The 21,424-nt window shown below is 41.3% G+C and overlaps 1 protein-coding gene across 1 annotated transcript in view; it reads right to left on the bottom strand.

Moving 5' to 3' along the window:
* ttc17 (tetratricopeptide repeat domain 17) overlaps positions 1-21,019 on the bottom strand; it is a 94,367-nt gene extending 73,348 nt beyond the window's left edge. Inside the window, exon 1 of the mRNA XM_060839078.1 lies at positions 20,850-21,019. Within this exon, the coding sequence (XP_060695061.1) occupies positions 20,850-20,996 (147 nt within the window). The 5' untranslated portion in view covers positions 20,997-21,019. The remainder of the gene's footprint in view (positions 1-20,849) is intronic.
* Between the last annotated feature and the right edge of the window lie 405 nt (positions 21,020-21,424).

The raw sequence follows: 21,424 nt of genomic DNA, 5'->3' as shown, positions 1-21,424 counted from the left end.
CACGTACCACCCACTGCGTGAAAAAGTTGCCCCTTAGGTCTCTTTTGTGTCTTTCCCCTCTCACCCTAAAGCCATGCTCTCTAGTTCTGGACTCCTGCACCCCAGGGAAAAGACTTTGTATATTTATCCTATCCATGCCCCTCATGATTCTATAAGGTCACCCCTGTGCTTCTGACGCTCCAGGGTAAACAGCCCATGCCTGTTCAGCCTCTCCCCATAGATCAAATCCTCCAACCCTGGCAACATCCTTGTAAATCCTGTGTGTTCCCTTTCAGGTTTCACAACATCCTTCTGATAGGAAGGAGACCAGAATTGCTCGCAATATTCCAACAGTGGCCTAACCAATGTCCTGTACAGCTGCAACATGACCTTCTCTCAACTCCTGCACTCAATACTCTGACCAATAAAGGAAAGCATACCAAATGCCTTCTTCACCAAGTAAAAAATGAGGTCTGCAGATGCTGGAGATCACAGCTGCAAATGTGTTGCAGCCTTCTTCACCAGCCTATCTACCTGCAACTCCATTTTCAAGGAGTTATGAATCTGCACTCCAAGGTCTCTTTGTTCAGCAACACTCCCTAGGACCTTACCATTAAGTGCATAAGTCCTGCTAAGATTTGCTTTCCCAAAATGCAGCACCACACATTTATCTAAATTAAACACCATCTGCCACTCCCCAGCCCATTGAACCATCTGATCAAGATTCCGTTGTAATCGGTGGTAACCTTCTTCGCTGTTCACCACACCTTCAATTTTGGTGTCACCTGCAAACTTACTAACTGTACCTCTTATGCTCACATCCAAATCATTTATATAAATGACGAAAAGTAGTGGACCCAGCACCAATCCTTGTGGCACTCCACTGGTCACAGGCCTCCAGTCTGAAAATCAACCCTCCACCACCACCCTCTGTCTTCTACCTTTGAGCCAGTTCTGTATCCAAAAGGTTAGTTCTCCCTGTATTCCATGAGATCTAACCTTGCTAATCAGTCGCCCATGGGGAACCTTGTCAAATGCCATACTGAAGTCCATATAGATCACATCTACTGCTCTGCCCTTATCGATCCTCTTTGTTACTTCTTCAAAAAACTCAATCATTTTTGTGAGACATGATTTCCCACACACAAAGCCATGTTGACTATCCCTAATCAGCCCTTGCCTTTCCAAATACATGTACATCCTAACCCTCAGGATTCCCTCCAACAAACGCCCACCACTGACATCAGGTTCACTGGTCCCCTGGCTTGTCCTTACCACCTTTCTTAAACAGTATACCACGTAAGCCAACCTCCAGTCTTCCAGCATCTCACCCGTGACTATCGATGATACAAATATCGCAGTAAGAGGCCCAGCAATCACTTTCTTAGCTTTCCACGGAGTTCTAGGGTACACCTGATCAGGTCCTGGGGATTCATCCACTTTTATGCTTCTCAAGACATCCAGCACTTCCTCCTCTGTAATATGGGCATTTTTCAAGATGTCATCATTTATTTCTCTACATTCTATATCTTCCATGTCCATTTCCACAGTAAATACTGATGCAAAGTACTCGTTTAGTATCTCCCCCATCTCATGCGGCTCTATACAAAGGTATCCTTGCTGATCTTTGAGAGGCCCTATTCTCGCTCTAGTTATCCTTTTGTCCTTAATGTATTTGTAAAAACCCTTTGGATTCTCCTTAATTCTATTTGACAAAGCTATCTCATGTCCCCTTTTTGCCCTCCTGATTTCTCTCTTAAGCACTCCTACAGTCTTTATACTCTAAGGATTGTTGTGGTTCTGTTCGCTGAGCTGGGAATTTGTGTTGCAGACGTTTCGTCCCCTGTCTAGGTGACATCCTCAGTGCTTGGGAGCCTCCTGTGAAACGCTTCGGTGATCCTTCCTCCGGCATTTATAGTGGTTTGTCTCTGCCGCTTCCAGTTGTCAGTTCCAGCTGTCTGCTGCAGTGGCCGGTATACTGGGTCCAGGTTTACGTGCTTATTGGTGGAATCTATGGATGAGTGCCATGCCTCTAGGAATTCCCTGGCTGTTCTGTTTGGCTTGTCCTATAATAGTAGTGCTATCCCAGTCGAATTCATGGTTGCTTGTCATCTACGTGTGTGGCTACTAAGGATAGCTGGTCGTGTCATTTCGTGGCTAGTTGGTGTTCATGGATGCGGATCGTTAGCTGTCTTCCTGTTTTTCCTATGTAGTGTTTTGTGCAGTCCTTGCATGGGATTTTGTACACTACATTGGTTTTGCTCATGTTAGGTATTGGGTCCTTCGTTCTGGTGAGTTGTCGTCTGAGAGTGACTGTTGGTTTGTGTGCTGTTATGAGTCCTAGTGGTCGTAGTAGTCTGGCTGTCAGTTCGGAAATGCTCTTGATGTATGGTAGTGTGGCCAGTCCTTTGGGTTGCGGCATGTCCTCGTTCCGTTGTCTTTCCCTTAGGCATCTGTTGATGAAATTTTGGGGGTATGCGTTTTTGGCGAATACATTGTATAGGTGTTCTTCTTCCTCTTTTTGCAGTTCTGGTGTACTGCAGTGTGTTATAGCCCTTTTGAACAGTGTCTTGATGCAACTTCTTGTGTGTGTGTTGGGGTGGTTGCTTTCGTAGTTCAGGACTTGGTCTGTGTGTGTGGCTTTCAGGTATACAGGAAAGCCACACACACAGACCAAGTCCTGAACTACGAAAGCAACCACCCCAACATACACAAAAGAAGTTGCATCAGGATTGTTCAAAAGGGCCACAACACACTGCAGTACACCAGAACTGCAAAAAGAGGAAGAAGAACACCTATACAATTTCTGGGAGTAACTCACCTGAAGTGAAGGCTCGCAGATTATGTACACAAATAAGATGCTATTCAAAATGTGAATTGGCCATATTAAACTGCCCATAATGTTTAGAGATGTTTAGGTTAGATGCATTAGTAAGGGGTACATGCCTCTGTATTTGCCTTTATTCAGCTGTAATACCATTACCTCTGATTCTATCTTATCCCTCTCAAATTTAAGAGTAAATTCTATCATATTATGATCACTACCGCCTAAAGGTTCCATCTTCTTAGGCTCCCTGGTCAAGTCTGCTGCATTGAACAACGCTAAATCCTGTATTGCTTGTGGATCACATAATGGAAACATCCCATGGTAGAGTCTGCCCTGAATCTGAAGTTCAAGAAGTTTCATGCTCCAAACAGAAAAACAAATACCTCTTTCATTTTGAAAAGTACATAGTTTTGGCAGTAGGGTCACCTTCAGAAACATTTGCAATGCTCAGGCTTACCTCTGCTCTCCTGTATCTATGGATTTGTTTTGATACTTCGAATCCAAGCCTGAAGTGAAGGCTCACACATTATGTACACAAATAAGATGCTATTCAAAATGATCTGTTACAAAGTCACAGGGAGGCAGCGACCGAGCTGTACTGTTAATCCAGATAACCTTCTGGGTTTGAATCCTGCCATGGAAATTTAAATTCAATAAATATGCAGAATTAGGAATCTAATGACGACCAATAGTCGATAGTCAAAAAAAAACCCCAACTAGTTCATTAATGTCTTTACGGAAGGAAACTGTCATTCTCAACTAGTCTGGCTTACATGTGACTCCAGACTCTCAGCACTGTGGTTGACTCAACTGCCCTCTGGGCAATTAGGGTGGACAATAAATGCTGCCTAGCCAGCGATGCCCTCAACCAGTGAATTAATTTTTTAAAATTTGGCATCTTGCTAACTTTTTAGAAAACAAACAACTTATTTTTATTCTACCTTGGAGTAAAACATTGAGCAAAATCAGGATCTATTATCAGACCAACAGGGATACAACTTGGAGATTGTTAAAGTGTATTTTTAAATAATGCAATGACTTTTCTTACATTCACTGATAAATTCACTGGTAGCAGTAGTAACTCCAAACTTTCATTGAATTTATATTGAGTCTAACCTGTAGAATGCGTTGTCACTGTTTATATTTATTTTGAGGCCTTGAATGCATCATGTGCAATGACATACAGTGACATACAATGACAAACATGATTGCTGTGAAAGGAGCCAGCCCAGTCAATCACTACAGAAATTTTTAAACATTGCCATCAATGAGTATCAATGGCTTTGAGGACAAGCAGACTGGATTGACCAGCAAAGTACCTCGTATCACTGGGCTAAACAAGTACTGGCACACAAAACATTTACGTTCAGTTGTTGCGCTTCAAATAATGCCCCTATTGCCTTTAAGAAGTGATGAAAGACATTTCGAGAAATGAAATTTAAAAACAAGTGTGGGGTAGAACTTTGCAGCAAGCATCAGGAAACCACCTGTTTCTGGAGATGAAATAAAAGGCACTAAGTACACAGAGGAGAAAGTGAGGTCTGCAGATGCTGGAGATCAGAGCTGAAAATGTGTTGCTGGAAAAGCGCAGCAGGTCAGGCAGCATCCAAGGAGCAGGAGATTCGACGTTTCGGGCATAAGCCCTTCTTCAGGAATTCCTGAAGAAGGGCTTATGCCCGAAACTTCAAATCTCCTGCTCCTTGGATGCTGCCTGACCTGTTGCACTAAGTACACCAGCAAGATAACAATACAATACCAAAAGGGAAAATGATCTATTGCACAGAAAGTGATATTTTTAAAACTGAAAGGATTCCTGGGAACTTCGCCCATGGGTTGATGGCGATTCTTAAGTGGAAGCTGAATAACTAAAGCAGTTAAATTGGCTTCATTTACAAAGAGAGTGGGGAGCACCCTATGAAACAAAACAGTGCAATTGATAACACACTGTTTCTGGATACAGGCTACATCAGGGAAAAAAGACATGAAACACACATCAGTGAATTTGAAAGAGTGAGAAATTGGAGAGTTCAGGCAATGTATGACTGCCAGCGATCATCACATAGCTGAAATCACATTTTGGTGTGGCAAAGGAAGCAGGAATAATTGAAAAGAATAAACAATTTCAGGACAATCACAGAATCAAAATGGGATGAATTGAGTAAAATATACTTGCGGCGAAAACAATAATAATTTACATGATATAATGCATGGACAGGAATAAAATGTACTTCTATTATAGACTAGTGAGCCTTACTTCTGTTGTAGGAAAGGTTTTAGAAAGGATTATAAGAGATAAGATTTATAATCATCTAGCAAGCAACAATTTGATTTCAGATAGTCAACACGGTTTCCTCAAGGGCAGGTTGTGTCTCACAAATCTCATTGAGTTTTTTGAGAAGGTGACCAAGCATGTAGATAAGAGTAGAGCAGTTGACGTGGTATACATAGACGAGAGTAAAGCCTTTGATAAGGTTCCACATGGTAGGCTGATGGAGAAAATGCAAACGCATAGAATGGAGGGTGATTTAGCAGTTTGGATTAGAAATTGGCTTTCTGAAAGAAGGCAGCGAGTGGCGGTTGATGGAAAATATTCAGCCTGGACTCCAGTTACTATCGGTGTGCCACAAAGATCTGTTTTGGGACTGCTGTTTATCATTTTTATAAACGACTTAGTCGTAGGCATAGGTGGATGGATTAGTAAATTTGCAGATGACACTAAAGTCGATGGAGTAGCGGACGGTTTGGAAGAATGTTACAGATTGCAGGGGGGCTTGGATAAATTGCAGAATTGGGTTGAGAGGTGGCAAATGGAGTTCAAGTGAGGTGATGCACTTTGGGAAGAATAACAGGAAAGCAGAGTACTGGGTCAATGGAAAGACTGGTAGTGTGGATGTGCAGGGGGATCTTGGAGTCCATGTACGTAGATCCCTGAAAGTTGCCACCCAGGTGGATAATGCTGTTAAGAAGGCATACAGTGTGTTAGGTTTTATTGGTAGAGGGACTGAGTTCCAGAACCGCAATATCATGCTGCAACTACACAAAACGCTGGTGCGGCCACACTTGGAATATTGTGTACAGTTCTGGTCGTCCCATTACAGGAAGGATGTGGAAGCAGGAAAAATGCAGAGAAGATTTACCAGGATGTTGCCTGGTCTGGAGGGAAGGTCTTTTGAGGAAAGGCTGAGAGACTGGGGTCTGTTCTCATTGGCATGAAGGCGGCTGAAGGGGGAAATGTGATAGAGACATACAAGATGATCAGAGGATTAGACAGGGCAGACAGCGAAAGACTTTTTCCTCAGATGATGAGGTCAGCTTGTATGAGAGGGCATAACTACAAATTGAGGGGTGATAGATTTAAGACAGGTGTCAGAGGCAGGTTCTTTATGCAGAGTGTGGTAAGGGCGTGGAATGCCCTACCTGCTAATGTAGTCAAATCAGCCACATTAGGGAGATTTAAACAATCCTTAGATAAGCACATGGATGATTTTGGGATAGTGTAGGGGGACGAGCTGAGAATAGTTCACAGGTCGGCGCAACAGCAAGGGCCAAAGGGCCTGTTCTGCGCTGTATTGTTCTATGTTGTATATCACAATTAAACATACAACTTGTTAAATCTGGGATCTGCTTTCTGTGCGACAATTAATAAACACGTCAAATACTTTGAATTATCCTCTTCGCCCCTTTGTCTTCTCTGCTCCAAGGAGAATAAGCCCAATTTCTCTAATCTTTCCTTGTGTTTAAAATCCCCCATTCTAGCAAATCTCCTTTGAACTCTCCCCAGTGCTTTAACATCCTTCCTTCAATAAGGTGCCCAGAAACTGAACACAAGACTCCAAATGTGGTCAAATCAATGATCTGTAGAGGCATAGCATGATTTCCTTGCTTTGTATTCTATGCCTTTATTCATAAGCCCAAGAATCCTTTAAGCTGTTTCAACTTGGCTTTAGAGAATCATATGCGAGAACACAGACCTTCTGCTCCTGTACTCCCCTAAAGGTTGTACCATTGAGCTTGTATTGTCTCTACATGTTTCTTCTACCAAAAATGCAATCGCTCACATTTCTCTGTATTGAAATTCATCTGGTGAACTTGTTTCTGAGGTCGATCAGCATCATCCTCAGAGTCCCCTATTCTCCCTCGCTTAGTATCATCTGCAAATTTAAAGATTTTGCTGTCAACATTCTTCTCAAAACTATTTTATATAAAGCAGAAAAAGCAAGGGTCTCAACATCATTCCCAGGGAACACCATTTTTGACTTGTCTCCAATCTGAGAAATGCTCATCTATACCTCCAATGTTTCCTATCTTGTAGGCAACTTTTAATCCATGATGCCATGGACCCATCAATCCCCAAACAGCTCTGATTTGCTAAGCAACCTGCCATTTGGCATCGTATCAAAAGCTTTCTGGAAGTCCAGATGTATGAGATCCACAGTAATGAAGAGGCAATAGCCACATGGTATTATAACTAGACTGCTTATCCAGGAACTCAGCTAATGGTCTGGGGGACTTGGGTTCAAATCCTGCCATGGTAGATGGTGGAATTTGACATTAATAAAGAATCTGGAATTAAGGGTCTAAGAATGACCACAAAACCAATGTCAATTGTTGGAAAAACCCATCTACTTTACTAACATCCTTCATGGAAGGAAATCTGTCATCACGACTCCAAACCCACAGCGATGTGTCTGACTTTTCATTGCCCTCTGGGCAGTGTGGGATGAGCAATAAGTGCTGGGCTGGCCAGAGACACCAGTGTGTCTGCATTCCCCAACTTTTAGGGGAGTACAGGAGCAGAAGGTCCAGTTCTCATATATGATTCTCTGAAGGTGGCCACATCCTGTGTGTGAATAAAACAAATGATCCTCATTGACTACCTGTGTCACATCATCTAAGAACTCAACTAAATTGGTCACACGTGGCCTTCCTTATGAAAATTGTGGTGACTGCATAGTGTTAACTTACTTTTCTTTAAGTGCATATTTACCTTTTCTCATAGTATCACCATCAGTTTTCCTAATTTGGTGTCAAGCCGACAGGTTTGTTGTTTCCTGGGTTAATTTTTGCCCCTTTCTTAAGTAACAGTGTCACATTTGTTGCCAGAGTTGGAGGATCTAAGCAATAGAGAGAGGTTGAATAGGCTGTGGCTGCTTTCCCTGGAGGGTTGGAGGCTGAGGGGTGAGCTTATAGAGGTTTATAAAATCATGAGGAGCATGGATAGGGTAAATAGACAAAATCTTTTCCATGGGATGAGGGAGTCCAGAACTAGAGGTCATAGATTTAGGGTGAGAGGGGAAATATATAAGAGAGACCTAAGGGGCAACTTTATCACGCAGAGGGTGGCACGTGTATGGAATGAGCTACCAGAAAAAGTGGTGGAGGCTAGTACAATTGCAACATTTAAGAGGCATCTGGATAGGTATATGAATGGGAAGGGTTTGAAGGGATATGGGGATGGCAGGTGGGACTAGATGGATTGGGATAACTGGTCAGCAAGGATGAATTCGACCAAATGATCTGTTTCCGTGTTTTACATCTCTGTGACTCTGATTAAGGTCATGTGGTGATTTTGTAATTTTAATACCAATTTGATGCCAAGAGGTCTGAGTAGTCTGGCAATCACTTCTGAGATGTCTTTGACGTAAGGGAGAGTGGCTCAGGTTTCTGGATATGTTTTGTCTACTTGTTTAGGTTTGTTGCTGAGAAATTGGCGGACTGTCTTCATTGGGTGCCTGTTCTTTTTGAATACACCGTATAGGTGATTTTCCTCTGCTCTTCGTAGTTCCTCTGTGCTGCAGAGTGTGGTGGCTCATTTAAATAATGATCTAATGCAGTTTTGTTTTTGGATGTTGGGATGATTGCTTCTGTAGTTTGCTTCTGGCATCATGGTAGCCCACAAACCCACCAACACAATAAAACAGCAGCTAATGAACTTGAAAGACCCTATACAGACAACAAACAAAACTAATGTCATTTACAAAATACCATGCAAGAACTGTAACAAACACTACACTGGACAAACAAGCAGAAAACTAGTCACCAGGATACATGAACATCAACAAGCCACAAAAAGACATGACCCAGTCTCATTAGTATCTTCACATATCGATAAGGAAGGACACCACTACAACTAGGATAACACATCCATCCTAGTACAAGCCAAACAGAGACAGGCGCGAAAATTCCTAGAAGCATGACATTCCAACCGGAACTCTATCAATAAACACTTCGACTTGGATCCCATTTACCACACCCTGAAAGAACAGGAAATGACATCATCAACCCAAGGAAACCTAAATGCAAAGAAAACGTAGGCCATACCACCAGTGCTTCATCTGGAGGCTCACTGATGATGTTCCCTAGTATGGTGACGAAATGTCTGAAAATGAACCTTCCAGCTCAGCGAGCAAACTTATACCCAATGTCTTCACGGCTTTTGCCTCAAAGTTTTGCAGGGCCAGTACAAATTTAAACAGTTTCTTACAGGATTTTGGATTATGTTTTATGATTTTCCCACTTGAGTCTGCATCAACAATTAACTTTTTCTAAAAATTGCATCATTCTAAGTTTAATTTTTTTCCCTCTCTCCTTTGCATCTGCAATTCCATGCTCTGAAATTTGCTTTCTCATGCACTTTCCTCAAATTCCAACCTTTTAGTTCTATTTCCATCCATTGTTTCCATCAAGCAGCCAGGGTTCAATTCCCGCCTCAGGCAACTGACTGTGTGGAGTTTGCACATTCTCCCAGTGTCTGCGTGGGTTTCCTCCAGGTGCTCCGGTTTCCTCCCACAGTTCAAAGATGTGAATTGGTCATGCTAAATTGCCCATAGTGTTAGGTGAAGGAGTAAATGTAGGGGAATGGGTGGGTTGCGCGGACTTGTTGGGCCGAAGGGCCTGTTTCCACACTAAGTAATCCAATCTAATCAAGCCCAATGCTGCACGTGGTCTTCAGTTATTTCTTCCTTTTTAGATTTGGCAGGCAATTCCACATCTAATTTGTGTGTTAGTTCAATCAACCTGGCTTTTGGATTCTTGTGAAAGTTCGTCAGGGGTTTTTCTTTCACCTGCAGGAAGGTTTAAGCAGTTTCTAATGTCATCTTATCTTTCTTGTAGCATAAGACTTGTTTTTCTCCCTTTTTGCTCCTTTATCACTTAATAACTTCATACCCAATCTTATATTGCCTTTGTTATAACATCCCAGCCATAATTCAATTTTTGTCACCAGTGTTAGTGTGCTGAAAATCAGGTCCAACAATTCAGGGATACATCATACATATCAAACTATCTAAAGTCGTCAATTTACTTGACTGGATATCTCAGATTCAATGAGAACGATTTCCATACTTAAGGAAATATTATTCCAAACAAATTATCTTTCAACGACAATTCGCAAATATGTATTGCTAACTTATAACTCTACATCTTCCTAAATACACCCCTTCACAAACTGACACATGCAAAGATTGATAAGACATGGACATTAACTTGCTTGCTTTCTTTCAAATTTTGCCAGCGAGGGCTAGTTAGATAAAGGTCTGTACCTTGCTTATTGTGAACAGCTGAAGAGATAGCTATTTAATTTGATAAGCTGTATCTCTCAAAGACTAGTATATGTAACTGACATCTCACCAGCACTAAATTCATAGACCACATTACTCATTTGTGTGACAGGCAGTTTGAAGGCAGCAACGTTGGCATTGAATACTACTCACATTGCTAAAGCATTATAGCAGTGAGAGAAACATCCTGCTGCTCAAACTCTAGAGATACTGTACCCTTAATCTTGAGAACATGCATTTTAGTCAGGACTAAGAGTGACTCGCTTGGTACCATTCAGGAGTTTACACAATATATAGAGAGAAGTTATCTGCTGAGGGTAGCCATTACCCTGCAGGATGGCTCTGATGTATCCTATTTTAGCATTAAGTTTGCACAATACACAAATGGTTTCGGTGCTAATAACGAGGTTGCCGATAAGGCCAATTTTGCAATGCATGGAACTGTATCAATCCTATGGAGCAAAATGATCTGTGGATGTAGGTTTGCAGTATTCTCAACAATATTGACAAAGAAATTTCTTCCAGTTTTTGATTTGGTCCATTTAAGCCATTATATTGTTTCAGACGATTACACCATAAACAGGACTTGTTCAAAATATGTCTGGATGTAAACTCAATTAGGTGGAAGCACATTGTTAATTACATTAGCAATGTTACCAAACATGCAGTATATTTTTCAGGCTCTGTACTGTCTAAAAGGAGTTTGTTCTTGTGCATGCTTTATATTTTGGTGAGTGTTCATCTTTTATCAAGAAGAAACTTTGAACTCATCTATTGCATGGCAACAAAATCAGCATCCACTGAAGGTAGTGAATCCTTGGAAGACATGGCCAGCTGATCGAGTGTATGGATACTATAAGATTTTCAACTACTTGTCTCATGTTCATACCCAACAAGAATACAGCATTGAGAGGGCCAAAGCAAACCTAGACATTTGAATGAGTAACCCTGACAAAGGGACTGGAATAGTCGTCCTTAATTAGAATGGCTATATCAACAAAGTACATGCTATTCTTAATATGACAGGTCCAAATGTGTATTGATCAGACCTCTTGCTGAGAATAAATGGACAAGCCTTACTCTAAAGCAAACTCAGAAATAGTTTACAGGACTTGTGCTTGAGCAACGAGCTCAGCATTTATATACAATAGGGTCATACTCATAGCTCACTACATCCACATACATAAGCTGCTCAAGATGTACAAATGTTTGTCACTTTATGCCCAATTTTGGTTATAGCTAGTTTTGCATAATGTGAACTGGACAAATGGTTGGATATATTGCTACAACTGGTTTTGAGCAAGCAGAATCCATGTACTCATTTGACATTACTAGCCTATTCACCAACATAAACCTCAAGAAAGGCATAGACATCATTGCAGCATGGTAATCTAGATCCCCCACCACTACTGTGTGAATCAGTATTCATTGAACTTATGAATTCAGCTTTAACAATACCAAGAATGCCCAAATACATGGTTTTGTCATTTGGTCCCTAATAGGCCCAGATGCCATAAGTATCTTTGTTTGGTTCTATGAGAAGTGTGTTTTTGAAGGAATCACACTCAACTTCGTACTATTTGCATATTTCTGATATGAAGATAATTTGTTTCCTATGCTTGGATCCTCACTTGTTTATCTTAATGGGCTCCAGGTCATGTTCAAATTCACATTTAACATGGAAGTCAAGTGAGCTATTTGCGCTCAATTACCTATTCAAAAGTCAGCCAAGGGCACTCTACTCGTGTCTTCCCTTCTGCAAACTCACCTTCACTGGTCAATAAACATATTGGGATTCCTACTGTTTCATAGTAAGACTGACTAATGGCAACTTTGTAAATAGGATTCGAGCTATTTGTTCACTGTGCAAATTTGATATGAAAATAGGACACAGCAAAGCCATTCAGTGGCTACCCCAATCAGGTTTTCTGCTGTGTACTGTGCAAACTCCTAAACAACTCAACATGACTCCTGAAAAGTGCCCAGTCTACTTAGCTTAGCCTGGAAGTGCAAGGTATTTTAACAAGAATATCAACAAAATGCGTTGTTCAATACTACAAATATGTTTAGTCTTTTCACTTCATTTTAAAACAGCATTATAAATCCAGAGTATGGAAGAACTTGCATTCAGCTAGACCTCAATACTCTCAAAGCACTTAAGAGTTTATTATCATATATATTTCTGCAATTTGAGGTCAATGTTTTAGACCAAACATTGGAAGGCTGACTGTGAAAAGAGCATGTACAGGACTTCCTTTGGATGTGTTGTCACTGTTGCAACCTGGGGAAACACACTCACCAATTACTGCACAACACTGTCCTATAACTAGTACTTATAGAAACAAAAAACTTGTTTCTGATCATGCAGATTGAGATATAACATTTGCACCGATATGGTGTCTTTCTGGAGCACCGTATATTTCAAAGTAATTTACAGCTAAATCATTCATTTTTGAAGTATAATCAGTTTCAACGTAGAAAATGCAAAAGACCTAACTGGACATAGAAAACTCTCACAACAGCAAAGCAGTAATGATCAAATAATTTTTTTAAAAATACGATATTGATAGAGGAATAAACATTGGCTAGGAGACATGAGATACCTGCCTTCCTTTTCTTTTACAAAGTCTCTTTGAAAGACAGAACTTTATGAAGGCAGATATATTTCTAAAGCCTTTCATCTCATTCAACAGGACAACACAAGGATTACCAAATTTCATACAGATACAACTATTTCTACCACAGGAGAAAAGGGTACTGACTAGCTGTCAAGTGAACTGAATGATGTGGTGTGAGTAAAGTGGAATTATAGGCTCCACGAGAATTCAAGAACAAAGATAAAGCTTAACACATTCCTTTTATTTCTAGAAAACGGCTCAGTGAATGTATGTCACTGCTAGCAAGTGAAATGAGCCACACTACAAGCTTCAAAACTTCACTACTAACTGTAAACCTGTTGCTAGTATAGCTGGGATTGTTCAGCAAGCATTAACACATCTAAACAGCACATATTTTTGTTTAGAGTTCTGCAAGTGTGGGCTCGTTTTATATCATTAGTCTATGACAAAGCTATGAGGAAGGGAGGTCTAGATTTTTGTCCCAGCAACAGTGAAGGAATAGCAATGTCATTGTATTCCCATTCACCTGCTGCCCTCTTCCCTCTAGGCAGTAGAGGTTACAGGTTTGCAAGGTGCTCCTAAAGGAATCTTGCATTGTACATCGTGTCAATGATGAAGTGGGTGAACGTCGAATTGGTGGATGGGATCTGAATCAATTGGTTCTGGATGATAAAAGTTTTGTTTTGAGTGTTGAAGCTACAACCAATCCAAGCAAGTGGAGAATATTTCATTAGGGTGACAAAGGTGAGTTGCTTGCTGCAGAATTCCTAACCTCTGACCTGTTCTTGTAGGCACAGCATTCATTTGACTGGACCAGTACAATGGCAATGCCCAAGACTTTGATCGTGGGGATTTAATTTTGGTAATGTCTTTGAACATTAAAGGGCGATAGTTAGATTCTTGCTTGTTGGAGACAGGCATTGCTTGTTATTTTGGTGGTGCAAATTCTGGGAAAAAGAAAATCTTGATCAATTCTTGCCATAGTGGATAGTGAACATTTTGCAAAAGAAAAATCATTGATGAAGTAGATGAAGATGACCTCCAAAACCTATAACCATCTTCCTAACCATTTTGCAAATGCGCTCGCTTGGAGTTTAGCCCTTTTGTCCATGCTCGAGTAAGGCCATAATGAGGCCCGAAGCCAAATGATCGGACAGAACCCACACTGATTATCCTTTTGCCAACGTTACTTGATAGCACTGTTGATTACCTTTGCTGCTGAACAACAGTAGACGGAGAGGGTTGCAAGTGGTTGCATTAGACCTGACCTGCTTTTTGGAAACAGAACATGACCAGGCAAATTTCTACATTGTTTAGTAGATGCCAGTGTTGTTCCTCTGTAATTTGTAATGTTAAGAGTGCAGATTTACATATTAACATATATATTAGCATGAGAGAACATTTAATTCAGCCTAAATTTTCTCAACTATGATATAATCTCAGCTATTTAGTCAAAGATTAGTGATAATTGGCAACCAGCTGCTTCCAATCAGGTTTGGAAAAAACACTCAGAAGGCAAATCAATTCCATGTATACTTGTGCTGCCAAGCAACTATCTAAACTGGCAGAATCACAAAAGTAAAGCCAGATTACTCTAAACCGTGTAACAGTGCACTGAATAAATAGGGTGGGAGACATACGCTAAACATATTCACTTTAAAAATCAGCTTTACTAAAAATCTTCCAACATTTATTTTTAGCCTTACCAAATTAAAGATTTTCAATGCTGGCCATTGTTTTGCTTGAAATTTTGGGTAGTAATAATGGCGGTAACAGCACTTGCTGATGTTACTGCACAATGTAGACAGCAACTCTGGCACTCATATGAAATGTGAAATTTTAGAGTTGCTGTCAGCAATAGCTTGCTCCTCTCCAGGCTATACTTTTGCTGTCTTGAAATCATTGGTTCATTGTGAACCTCTGCTACTGACCGAATTGCTTTGCAAAAACCAATGAAAATGTTATGGCCTGTTCAACACAGGAGTAACTGAATTTTGAACCAGCATATAAAGTTTAATTACTGAACAACCTCTCAGTGCTATAAAATGAATTTTACAAGCTGAAATCTCACTCCCTAAGAAGACTTAAAACTTTACATGTAATTTTAAAGATTTTGTTCAGATATTTTTCATCTATAATCCCATATTATTTTCCAATCTTTACTTTGCATTCTGTCCAAGGGTTTCAACTTTCTGTATTTCATGTCCTGCCTCACAATCAGTATGAAAGTTTCAAACAGTCTGTTACTGCTGTGTTTTTGGACACCACAGATCCATTGTAGTTGTAGCGAATTGAACTGGCATTGGAAAAGAGGAAACCTACACTCGAGAACCTGTTAAATCTCTGCAGCCAGCATTTTGTGCCGCTTACAAAGTTGGGCCATGAAATACTTTATGGGTCAATATCAATGAGCATTTGTTACGCATAGAATCTGCTTTGTTCAAATTAAAAAAAAAGTCTTTTTTCCCTGAGCTGGATTCTGTAAACAGTTGTGTCAAGATTCTGCACTAGCAAAATCGCCAAGAAATTTCCTAAATATTAAAAAGTTAAATTTGGTACTGGAATGCAAAATAAAGTCAAATTTCTCTGATTTGCAAAACTAATTTAGGTAGCTCAATTCAACTTAACATTCATTTTATTAAATTTTGCATAAAAAGGTTGTGAGACCATCAAGTTTTCCCTTTGGTACGTTCAGACATTGAGAAGCTAAAGTTAACCAACACAAAAAGACATACTATTAGAAAGTTCAAGCCACTGATCTTGCAGATAAAGATGCTGTGCCAGCCACATTTGTGCACTTAGTCATTTTGTCAGATTGAAATTAGGACTGGATCATACTGTTACTTCACATTGCTTATATCAGCATTGTACTGTGCTTTGCCTACATTGAAATGATCTTTATAGAATCATAGAATCCCTAGTGTGGAAGAAGGCTATTCAACCCACCTTTGACCCTCTCTTTGTTACCCTGCATTTCTCATGGCTGATCGAACGAGCCTGCACATCCCTGGACACTATGGGCAATTTAACACAGCCAATCCACCTAACCTTACATCTTTGGACTGTGGGAGGAAGCCATAGAACCCAGAAGAAACCCGCACAAACACATGGAGAATGTGCAAACTCTATACAGTCACCCAAGATGGCATTGAACCCGGGTCCCTGGTGCTGTAAGGCAGTAGTGCTAACCAGTGAGTCACCATGCCGCCCTTATCTTACATTTAAATTTAGGTATAAATGAAAAATTTGCAGTACATATTTCCAAAGGTAATCAGAATTCAACCCACTTAAATACTGGCTGAAAAATCAGTTCAAAAATACAAGTTATGAATAATTCCATTAAGAGTGAGAAAATAAAAGGCTGCAGGAAAAGATCTGAATTGAATATTTGCTTTTAGTCCTTTTAAATGTAAAAATTAACCATTTAATTAGATTTATTTCAGGTTAAAATCAGATTACTTCAATATGCAAAGGTACAGGTAAAATACATTTGATTTCTTACAACTTCAAATGGCTCACAATATTTTAACATACTGAGCAATTGTGAATAAGGACCAGATGGTTTTGGGACATAGAACTATTTCTGCTTTACTGTCAGGGGGGTAAGCTGGTGAAATGTATGTGTCACTAATTTTTGAAGCCCCTTGATTCTAATTCCACTGTGGAATGTAAAATCCATTTCCTTTTCAAGTAGTGACTCAGTGTGTCAGGTTACCACCCAAGCAATGACGTTGGATATTACTCCAGCATGGTTCAAGTTCCAGTCAATGTGCACAACTTACTTTCATCAAACTTGCAAGGTTATCAATCACAGGTCATATAGGTTGTTAGTTTAAAGACAATGTTACAAAAGGGTGCAATCAAAAAGGTGCTCCTATTGATGCCATCAATTCCAATACAAGGTGAAACTATGACATTTTCAATTGATTAAGTTTCCCACTACAATTAAAAGTTCATTTCTCAACATGCAGAAATTTGTGAATTTGTCACTAAGTCTAGGTTTACATTATGCTAAATGTTAAAAACATCTGAAATTGCCCCATGTCAAAGCAAATTGTAATAGCTATTTACTATTTTGCCAGGAGCAACTCAGCACTTTTCAACAAGATTTTAGGAAACTGAGTTTAAGAAATTGACAGTTTTGAAAGATAAAGGAAAAAGCAATTATATCAATTTTATATTGTTCCTTGGTTGATACCATACAAAAATTATTTTCCTATTTGAACTACTCTTTTGTTCTATGGAGAGGTACTGAAAAAGAAACTGAAATGCTTCAGTGTGCTTTTCTGCAAGTTGATCCCTATAATGAAGGTCAACCTGTCGCAGAAAATCCAAATACCATAGGGTTATAGTATCAAAAAGATATCTACATGTGACACTTCAAGTTCTTGCATTGTATTTCAAAAACTATCTCACACAAAACACTTGTTGAGATGTCGCTGATTTACCAACACAAAAACAAGCATTTTTATAATTGATTAGATTAAAGTCAATCACACCTTGGAATCTCACAGTACAGAAGAAGCCCTTTGATCCATCAAGTTTGCATCAACAAAGTAACTACTCTAATTCTATAGTAGTCCCACTTCCCAGTATTTGGCCCATAGCTTTAAATGTTTTGATATTTCAAGTGCACATCCAAGTATTTCTCTTTTAAAAAGGTTGAGGTTTCCCGCCTCTACGACCCTCCAAGAAGTCCAGAGTTCCAGCACTCTGTGGGTGAAGATTTTTCTTCAAATCCCCCTGAACCTCCTGTCTTTCAAATTGGAATTACGTCCTCTTGTTACTGATCCTTCAACTAAGGGGAACAGCTGCCTTTTATCTAGCCTAGCTATGCCCCTCAATCCAGTCCTCAGCCTCCTCTGCTCCAAAGTCAACAACCTGATCTTGTCCAGCCATCCTTATCTAAACTGTTCCATTCCAAGCAGCACCCTGTGAATCTCCTCTGTACACCCTCCATAGCAATCACATTCGTCCTTTCTAACTGCGATCAGAAACACACACAGAACTGCAGTTGAGGCCTAATCAAAGTTCTGCACAGTTCCACCATCACCTCCTTGCTCTCATGACTGATAAAGGCAACTGTGCCATATATCTTAACTAACCTGTCTTGTCATCTTCAGGGATCTGTGGACAGGCACTCAAGATCCCTTGGGGTTTCCTAGTGTCCTGCCATTCATTGATTACCTATTTTGTTACTACTTCCAAGGTGTAGCAAGTCACATTTACCGTAGGACTTTCATACTTCAGCTAAAATACATCAAACATATTTACCATGCATCAGACTTAATACTGATTCTTAGAGGGTCAGTTTCTCAGTAGGTTGCATGCAAAGCAGATACTTATCAAGCATTTTTTTGGACTACCTTAAATTATGCATGCCAAGCCTAGATAAATTCACTGAAGTAACTCTAATGTAGATTTTACATTTACATATGGAAATTGTTAAATCCTGTTTGGGAACTGTTCTTTGGGAACTTGACAGGGTAGGAGTAGAAAGGTTGCAGCTGAAAGTGTATTGCTGGAAAAGGAGCAGGAAAATTGACGTTTCGGGCATGAGCCCTTCAGGATTCTGCCTGATCTGCTGCACTTTTCCAGGAACACATTTTCAGCTCTGATCTCCAGCATCTGCAGTCCTCATTTCTCCTAGTAGCCTGTTTTGGGAGAGTGTAGGATCAGAAGGCATAATCTCAAAAAAAGCAGTCATCTCCTGAAAATAAATGAGGCAGAATTTCTTCTTTCAGAGGGTAATGAATCCGCGGAAGTCTTTAACTCAGACAGCTATAGTGGTTGGGCTGTTAAGCACTAGTCAAAGTTAAGGTGGACAGATTTTGAATCAAACGTTATGGGAAAAGGCAGGAAGGTGGAGTTGAAGATTGTCAGATTGGCTATAATCTCACTGAATGGCAGAGAAGACTTACAGAGTCATAGAGACATACAACACACTAAACAGACCCTTCAGTCCAACTCGTCCATGCCACCTGATATCCCAGCACCTAGCCCATATCCCTCCAAAACCCTTCCTATTCATATACCCATATAAATGCCTTTTAAATGTTGCAATTGTACTAGTCTCCATCACTACTTCTAGCAGCTCATTCCATACACGTACCACCCACCGCATGAAAGAGCTGCCCTTTAGGTCTCTTTTATATCTTTCTCCTCTCACCCTAAACCTATGCCCTCTACTTCTGGACTCCCCAACCCCAGGGAAAAGACTTTGTCTATTTATCCTATCCAAGCCCCTCATGATTTTATAAACCTCTATAAGGTTACCCCTTAGCTTCCAACCCTCCAGGGAAAACAGCCCCAGCCGATTCAACCTCTTCTTATAGCTCAAATCCTCCAACCCTGGCAACATCCTTGTAAATCCTTTCGGAACCCTTTCAGGTTGCACAGCATTGTTTTAACAGGTTGACCAGGCTGAATGACCTACTTCTGCCTCAATGTTATATAATCTGAAACTAAACACAAATGTAGAATATGATTTTCTTTTAAAACAACTGCATTCTGAAGCACAGTGCATAAATAATGGCAGTTGGAGTTTGAATTGCATCATGGCTTTCTGAAATCAAAAGTACCAATGCCACATTTTGATCAGCAGAATAGAGAGATTCAGTCATTGTCTGGAAGACAACACAAGCAAAAAGTGAGTCTCTTCACTTATAAATTCATAAGCTTGAATTGCTTCTGATGCGAATCATTGACAGCTAAGTGATGACTAGACAAACACTCAAGCAATGTGGTCATTAGTCATGCTACACTCATTAATACAGAGACCACCCTCCAGGACACGGTAATTAGAGAGGCAGGCCATGTCTCCCACAAAGATGACTACATAGTCACTCAGGGCAAACCATATCAAGGTGCTCAATGCAAATGTTACAATGACCACTCAAACAGGTCTACATGACAGGTCCCCTCTCTGGGGAAATCACTACAACTAATCTGGCAACAAGCTGAAATTTGGGGTATTAACACACAGGAATAATGTTATCTCAAACTGCCCTCGAATATGGTAATGAGCTACCCTGAATTGTTGCAGTTTTGATGCGGCAGGTATGTCCATGGAGCTGGAGGAAGTAAATTCCGATTTCCCCTGGCAACAATGACAATACCGTACATTTCCAAGTTGGGGGTGGTGTGTCGTTAGAGGTGAACCCTCATGTTACCATGCATCTACTCCCCATGTTCTTCTCAGCTGCAGAGAATGTAGGTTTGAAATCGAGTGATGGCACATTGCATGTGACATACCCAGATGTGGGCAAGAACTACAAGATGATGGAAGAGAAAAAATGACCCAGAAGTTCTAAAGAAGGGACACTCGGCGTTAACTCTGATTTCTCTCCACAGAAGCTGCCGGACCTGCTGAGCTTTTCCAGCAGTTTCAGTTTTGCAGCATCCGCAATTCTTTGGATTTTTTTTTGTTATTAAGATAAAGGAAGGGCCAGTTCGGTGGCCACCCTGCTCTTCAGTCACGGGGGTGGGCACAAGTGGAGGCGGGAGTCACTCACAAGGTCGGGATGGGTTTTAACCACAGGTTTCGATCAGCAAGTGAAACCGCCCAGTGGGCAGGGAGGAGGAGGAGGAGGAGGAGGAGGGGGGGGAAATAAAACAGCAACCAGGCACCGCACAGGTGACACGGCGAAATGGCCTCTCACCTCCACGGTGACAGTGCAGGCCCGCCTCGTCAGACAAAACACACACGAACTTGTCCAGCACCGGCTCGGCCTGTCTCTGCAGCAGCCCAGTGTGTCTGGGGGTGTGTCTGGGTGTGTGTGTGTGTGGGGTGGGGGGGAGAGAGACAACGACAGAGAAATCACGGGGAGGGACACTCATTCCCCTCACGCGCCGCCGGCCCCGTACCTGCTGCTGAATCTTTCCGTCCTCGGTCACAATCCAGTGCGTCGTGCCCAGCGAACTCCTCAGAGTGCTGAGGAAGACGGCCAGAAGGAGGCGGGAGTGGCAGTGCCCCCCGCCACTGCCGACTGCGCCCTGGCTCCGCGCCGCCATCTTCAATTCCAACCGCCCTACCTTCTCCCGGCCCACCGACCGGAAACACGTGACACAGCGGGGGTTGGGTTGGAGCGGGGGCAGCTCAGGAAACGGCGCCATCATTGAGCAGGGCATGCAACCGGGCCGCGCACAACGGGCACTGGGGGCAAGATGCCTCTCACAAATATGGCCACCGGTCATCCTTGCATACCGTACATCAGGGCAAGATGCCCCTCACAAATATGGCCACCGGGCATCCTGGCACACTGCATCAGGGCAAGATGCCCCTCACAAATGTGGCCACCGGTCATTCTGGCACACTGTGCAGCAGGACAAAATGCCCCTCACAAGTATGGACGCCGGTCATCTTGGCACACTGAGCATCACCACACTATGCACTGATGACCAAGGGTTAATGACCCCTCATTATAATGGTCAACATGCCT

This window comes from Hemiscyllium ocellatum, chromosome 18 (assembly GCF_020745735.1).
Source record: "Hemiscyllium ocellatum isolate sHemOce1 chromosome 18, sHemOce1.pat.X.cur, whole genome shotgun sequence".
Lineage (NCBI taxonomy): Eukaryota > Metazoa > Chordata > Chondrichthyes > Orectolobiformes > Hemiscylliidae > Hemiscyllium > Hemiscyllium ocellatum.
The sequence above is the reverse complement of the archived record's forward strand: the minus strand, read 5'-3'. Positions and strand labels throughout refer to the sequence as shown.